We start from the raw sequence: 7,036 nt of genomic DNA on the forward strand, positions 1-7,036 counted from the left end.
TGCCCTGAGCAGCAAATTCCCAGTGGGAATGGAAGCACCTCAGCCAGGCTGGAAGCTCTCCAGCAGCGCAGGGGTTTTGTTAGGAAATAACAGGGAGCTATTAAAGCCCAGGGTTTTGGGAGGAGGCTCCAGATTCCATTTTCTTCCTGTTTGTTTTCTTCTTGGGAACCCAAGGACATTTCAGTTTTCAGCAACTGATCATTAAACATAAAAAATAATTCCCGGGATGAACCCAAACCCTGGATATTTCAGTCAGGTGAAAATTCCCCTGCCCGCTGGGAGAAAATATCCACGGCAGGATTTTCCTGGGATGTGAGGGAGACTTTCTTTCCTTTCTTTCTTGATCTGGGCATCTCCCTCCGCTCCCATCCTTCTCCCTGTTCCGTGGGAGCTGGGGATGAATCCGTTAACTCCCGGTTTTCCGCAGCCAGCCGGCTCCTCCGGCCGTCATTCCAGATGCCTGCGCATCTTGTTTATCCAGCAAAACGTGCTGCTGGAAAGCCGGGAATGGGCATCACGTGGCCCACGGCAAACAGCCGGCAGATGCCCTCTGTTGATTTTGCTCCGGAGCTTTTCCAGAGGCTGCTGGGCTCTTCCAAGGGGGTTTTGCCCATTCCCACTGTGATCCCATCCCAGCATCCCAGGATCCCCACCTCATGCCGGCATTGTCCCCAGGGAGCATTAGGAATGTTGTCCCAGGAAGTTGTTCCCATTGGGATAACTGCTGGTGCTCCATTCCTAATAATGGGGCTTTATTCCCATTGGGATTTTCCAGGGTTTTATTTTATTCCAGCAGTTCCTTCCCTTCATTGACACATTGGATAATTACAGAGCAAGAAGGAACATTAAAACAGGGAGTGAAAATGCCAGAAATAGGGATGTATCCCGACTGTCTGGATCCTCAGGAATCCTTGTGGATGAAGCCAAGTTGCCTGCCCCTGGGATTGAAGGATATCATTCCAGAGTTAAAAGGATGGATATCCTTGGGATATTAAAGAGACAAAATTTTTGCACACTCCTGACTTTTTCTTTGTTAGCCTTCCTAAGGCCTTGGAAAATCTTTCCCGGAATTAAGCAGCCCCATTTAATATGGAATCTAATTAGGAGGGACTTGGTTGAAGAGTTCCTCAAATAGTTGAGTCAATATTGGCCGGTGTAATTGTGGGAATTCTCAGTGGAATTCTGGCACCTGTTCCAGAGCTGAGGCTCCGTGGGTGGGGAAAAAGAGGGAATTTTGGTAGTCCCCATCCGAGTCCTTCAAGTAGGTTTGCCCAGTGTATGGAATTTGTGGGAGCGGGATCCTGGTGTGTGCTCCCAAATTGGTGCTGGATGTGACCTTGGGATGTGCTGTTGGCTCTTCCTGGAGAGCTTTGGTGGGAATGCTCAGCTTAATTCCCAGCTTCAGGAATGTGAATCATCTTCATCCTCATCCTCATCCTCATCCTCATCCTCATCCTCATCCTCATCCTCATCTTCCTGTGGTTTGTTCTGCTTGTTGGAATGGAAGCTCCTGGGAATGCTCTCAACCCAGCAGAGCTCTTGACCTTACAAAGATGGATCCTACAGGAAAAATTGGGAATAAAACCCAGTGAGAGGCAGCACGGGACCAATGGGAGCTTTCCTATCCCGCTCCACCTTCACCCTTCCCTCTTCCCGCCTCAATCCCATCTCTTCACCTCTTCCTGAAGTACTTCCAGGCACTGATTCATCCATAATTTCCGTCTCTTATCAGGGAAAGGTCTCAATAAATCTGACAAGTTGCCTTTTGTCTCCAGCAATCCTCCTGAAGGGCGGCTCTTCAGGAGACACCGTCTCCCAATTTCCTGATTTCAAGGGAAAAACCCAATCCTGCCTTTCTTTCAGTGGAGCAGCACAACTGGGAGAGTTCATTATCCTGGATTAATGATGATAATTATCAGGAGAAGAGGGATAATTATCCAGCTTGGAGGGAAGGCACCGGCGTTGCCGCAAGGGATGGATGCAGAAAAAGCCCATCCAGGCTCTGGCCATCCCTTGGGAAGTGGGAGCCGCCTCCCAAGCCTTGGCTCCCAATGCAAATAGAGCATCATTTCAAAATTAAATTTAAAATAAATATTAGTTAAATATTAAAGAGAAGAAATCAGGTGGAGATGGCCCGGAACTCGCTCTTTCCAACCGGGAATGTTTAAATAAGACACCACAGAAATTTTTTCTTTTTTAGCCATCCTGGTATTCCTAAAAATGTTCTTTTTTTATGGGAAAAATATCAATTTTCCTGCTTCTTTTCCTTAGGAGAGATGAATTTTATCCGTGTGGAAGGCAAGAAGGGAGCGGGCGGTGGTTGGATGTGGGAGCAGAGCCTCCGGAGTCGATCCCACATCCAGCCTCTTTTCCAGGCCCGCGTTGCTGAATACAAATGTTGGAATTGCTCCGTGTCCTCGTGTTCCTGAGACAAAGGCTTTGTCTGAGGAGCAGGAGTGGGATGTGGTGGCTGTGGTTGTCCCTGTGGGCACATGGAATGGGATGGGCACCACCATTCCCGGCGGGATGTGCTCCATGGGTGGAGCAGGATGGGAGAATTGTGGGACAGACAAAGGGAAAATGGGATTTAAGTGTCTGGGACGGTAGGAATGTCCTGAAGGATCAAAAATCCAAGGATTAAGGACAGCTCCCAGTCCACACCTGGATGAAAATCCTCACCTTTGGTGGGGACAAAATTCCAAGTCCTGCGGAGCCAAAGCAGGGAAGCGGCGCCTGGTAAAGAGGAAAAAGCAGGAAATTGGGAAAGGCTGCCGAGCTCGGGATGGTGTCACCTCCGGCCACCCTCACGTGGAGGTGCCAGACGTGCTCACATCTGTGCCAACATCTGCCCCAACATCTGCAGGGCCCAGGCCTGAAGGTGGGAATTGCCCAGGGAAAGGCTCATCCCGGCCTCTCCGGAATCCATCGGAACAAACCTCACGGTCCGAGGGAAAAGGGGGTGGAAAACCAGAGGGGTCTCATCCAAAACCTCTGAATCCAGCCAGGAGCAGAGAGCAGGATCCTTGAGCTTGCCCGGCAGCCGCATCCCAAATTTCACCCCATCCTCCCAGAATTCCCCCCTTCCCGAGCCTTCGGATGAGCAGAAAGCTCCTTGGGAGCGCAGGGAGTGGGGGCCCGGCACTTGGGGCGCACCAGCGCCTCCTCCCAGCCGGGACGGGCGCTCTGGGGCTGCGGGCAGGGGGTGCCGGGGGGGGGACCCCGGGAGTGCCCCCGCGGGGGGTCCCTGGGTGTCCCTCGCTGCCACCCCGGGGTGTCGCTCCCGTCCCCCCGCAGGCACAGCAGGCGACAGAGGGCGCCCCGCCACCGCGCTGGGGCCGCCCCTCCCTCTTTTTGGGGTGTCCCCCCTCCTGGGGGGGCATCTCCCTCCCGGGCCGTGCTCCCAAAATCACCCAAATCCCGGCAGAAAACGCCTGGAAGGGGCGGCGGGTGGCTGGGAGGGAGGCGGGCTGTGGCTGTCGCCGCGGCTATCGCGATAGAAGCGGGCGAGCGGGGTTGTTTTGCTTTGGCCATGGATCCTGAGGGATTTGGGAGCGCAGGGAAAGAATCCTGGAGGGGTTTTGGGGAGGGGTTAAAAACTCTCGGCGATGTGGGGCAGGAGGAGCCCCCTGGGGAGCGCAAGCTCCATAAATAAATAAGTAATTAAATAAATAGATTAATAAATAAATAATAAAAAAAACAAATAAATCAGGTTTGCGGTTGGCTTGGGTTTTTGGTTTCTTTTTTGTTGTTGTTGTTTCTTTTTTTTTTTTTTTTTTTTTTTATGACGGTGGGCAGATCGAGGTGAGAATTCATGGAACACTCCCCGGGAGCGGCGGGGATGCTCCCGGAGGAGCCAGGCGGGCACCGGGAAGGGGCGGTGGGAATGGGGGGAAGCCCCCCGGTGCCTCCCTGCCGCCCTTGGTCCCCCCCCGTCGCCAGGACCGCGGATTTAGACCCATGGCGGGGGGGTGATTTTGGTCACCCGTCTGTCCTTCCTTCCTTCCTCTTTCCCTCTTTTCCTCCTTTCCTGCTTTCCCCCCGCTCCCGGGCGCTCCGGCAGCGGCGCTGCCCCGACGGAGCGCACCGGGACCCGCACCGGGATCCGCACAGGGCCGGCCCCCGCGGCCCCGCCGGCGCTGCCCGCCCCTTTCCCTGCTCTCCCTGCTCCGTTCACTCCCGGTTTTCCTGCCGGGAAGAGCCGCGTCCCGACCTGCCGGCCAGGCAGAGCCCCGGGGCCCGTTCGCCGCGGGCAGCAAAGGTGCGTGGGGAGGGCACCGGGGACTTCGGGGGGACACTCGGTGGCTCCAGCGGGGCCGTTCCCAGCGGGAATGCTGCGGGGGAATGCTGCCGTCGGGGCTGTCCGGGCAGCGGGGTGGCAGCGGTGTCCCCCGGGAGCGGATGGGGTGGCAGCGGTGTCCCCCGGGAGCGGATGGGGTGGCAGCGGTGTCCCCCGGGACCGGGGTGGGGTGGCAGCGGTGTCGCCCGGCGCGGGGCGGTGGCGGAGGCGCGCAGAGGTGCGCGGGGCCGCGGAGGAGCCGCTCCCGCCTAGGTGTGAGCTGATTATTCAAATGGGCAGCCGAGGACCTGGGGATTGGAGGCTCGCCCGGCCGCTCCGTGCTATATCACTGGGGCACCCACGTCACTGCAGCACTTGTCCTCCTCTTCCTCCTCCTCCTCTTCTTCCTCCCTCCTCCCTCCTCCTCCTCCTCCTCCGGCTCCTCCATCGCCTCCGGGCGCCTCTTCGCCGCGGAGCGCTGCGAAAACCCACCCAAGGAGCGGCGGCGGAACAAACCCACCCCAGCCCCAGCGCCGCTCCATCCCCCCCTTCCTCCCTCCCTCCTCTTCCTCCTCCTCCAGAGGCTCCGGCGGAGGGGAGGGAGGGTTGGGGACTTTTTTTTTTTTTCCTTTTTTTTTTCCTCCTTTTTTTTTTTTTTTTTTTTTTTTGGGTCGCTCTCCGCCGTCGTTTGTTGTGGCTGTTAAATTTTAAACTGCCATGCACTCCACTTCCAGTATGCTGGGAGCGGTGAAAATGGAAGGCCATGAGCACACGGACTGGAGCAACTACTACGGGGAGCCCGAGGTATGGACGGAGCCGGGAGCCCCAAAACCCCGCGGTGTCCCGGGCCCCGCACGGGATTAACTTTGGCACCGGCTCGGCGCTGCGGGCGGGGGTCCCGAGGTGCGGGTGGGGGTGCGGGCGACTCTTCCCTGTTTTCCCTCCCACCCCTCCAGGTATTTTTCTCTCTCCGGGCAGGGATGTTCCTTTCCCTTTCCCTTCCTCTGCAACTCCGCTTCCCGGGACGGCTCCGCCGCTCCTGCTGCCACCGCGGGTTTTTTTTTTAATATAGATACCAAAATATATTTGGGTTTCATTAAGAAGAAAAACAACCCCCCCCCCCCTCTACCCCCCCTCGCCTCCCCCACCACCACCCCGCGCCGGGATTTAACCCTTTCCTCCCGTGCCCTCCGCGGAGCCCCGCGGCTGCGGCGCCTCCGGCTCCGGGCTGGGCTTGGCTGGGCTGGGCTTGGCTGGGCTGGCGCTCCCCCCCGCGCCATCCCCGTGCCCTGTGTCGCTTGTCCCCGCAGGGCTACTCCTCGGTGAGCAACATGAACGCGGGGCTGGGCATGAACAGCATGAACACCTACATGACCATGTCGGCCATGAGCAGCACGGCCAACATGACGGCGGCGGCCACCTCCATGAACATGTCCTACGCCAACACGGGCATGAGCCCCTCGCTGACGGGCATGTCCCCGGGCGCGGGGGCCATGCCGGCCATGGGCTCGGCCGGCGTGCCGGGCATGGGCGCCCACCTGAGCCCCAGCATGAGCCCCATGGGCGGCCAGGCGGGCTCCATGAACGCCCTGGCGCCCTACTCCAACATGAACTCCATGAGCCCCATCTACGGCCAGTCCAACCTGAACCGCTCGCGCGACCCCAAGACCTACCGGCGCAGCTACACGCATGCCAAGCCGCCCTACTCCTACATCTCCCTCATCACCATGGCCATCCAGCAGTCCCCCAACAAGATGCTGACCCTCAGCGAGATCTACCAGTGGATCATGGACCTGTTCCCCTTCTACCGCCAGAACCAGCAGCGCTGGCAGAACAGCATCCGCCACTCGCTCTCCTTCAACGACTGCTTCCTCAAGGTGCCGCGCTCGCCGGACAAGCCGGGCAAGGGCTCCTTCTGGACGCTGCACCCGGACTCGGGGAACATGTTTGAGAACGGCTGCTACCTGCGCCGCCAGAAGCGCTTCAAGTGCGAGAAGCAGCTGGCGGCCAAGGACGGCTCTGCCGGTGCCGGCGGCGGCAGCAAGAAAGGCCCAGGCCAAGCCGCCAGCCAGCCCCTGGGCGAGGGCAGCTCCTCAGGGGGCTCTGACGGCTCCGCGGGCGCCGAGTCCCCGGCCAGCTCCTCGCCCTGCCAGGACCACAAGCGCACCCTGGCCGACCTCAAAGGGCTGAGCCCCGGGGAGCCTTCGGCCTCACCGGGGCAGCACCTGCTGGCGCCGCCGCACGCCGGGCTGGCCCACGAGGGGCACCTGAAGCCCGAGCACCACTACGCCTTCAACCACCCCTTCTCCATCAACAACCTGATGTCCTCCTCGGAGCAGCAGCACCACCACCCGCACCACCAGCACCACCACCCGCACAAAATGGACCTGAAGGCCTACGAGCAGGTGATGCACTACTCGGGCTACGCCTCGCCCGTGCCCGCGGGCCTGGCCATGGCGCCTGTCACGAACAAAAGCACCCTGGAGGCCTCGCCTTTGGCCGGAGAGACTTCCTACTACCAAGGCGTGTATTCCCGGCCCATCATGAACTCCTCCTAAGCAGGAAAACGCTCCTAGAAAAGGGGGAAAACCCTCCCCCCCCCATACCCCTCGCAGTGGACTCTGAGCACGGTACATATCCGGTATATATATATATCTATATATATATATATTTTATTTTTTTTTCTGTTGGCTCCAGATGTTTGCATCCATTCGGGAATCTGCAGCCGTGTGGCCCCTTCCCAAATCCACCCGGGGAGGG

At 58.4% G+C, this 7,036-nt stretch overlaps 1 protein-coding gene across 1 annotated transcript; it reads left to right on the top strand.

Moving 5' to 3' along the window:
- Nucleotides 1–4,993: 4,993 nt before the first annotated feature.
- FOXA2 (forkhead box A2) lies at nucleotides 4,994–6,834 on the top strand. Its single transcript, XM_036380843.1, has 2 exons — nucleotides 4,994–5,080; nucleotides 5,587–6,834. The coding sequence occupies exons 1-2, from the start codon at nucleotides 4,994–4,996 to the stop codon at nucleotides 6,832–6,834; spliced, it is 1,335 nt and encodes a 444-aa protein (XP_036236736.1).
- Nucleotides 6,835–7,036: the final 202 nt, after the last annotated feature.

Source organism: Molothrus ater, chromosome 3 (assembly GCF_012460135.2).
Source record: "Molothrus ater isolate BHLD 08-10-18 breed brown headed cowbird chromosome 3, BPBGC_Mater_1.1, whole genome shotgun sequence".
NCBI classification, from domain to species: domain Eukaryota; kingdom Metazoa; phylum Chordata; class Aves; order Passeriformes; family Icteridae; genus Molothrus; species Molothrus ater.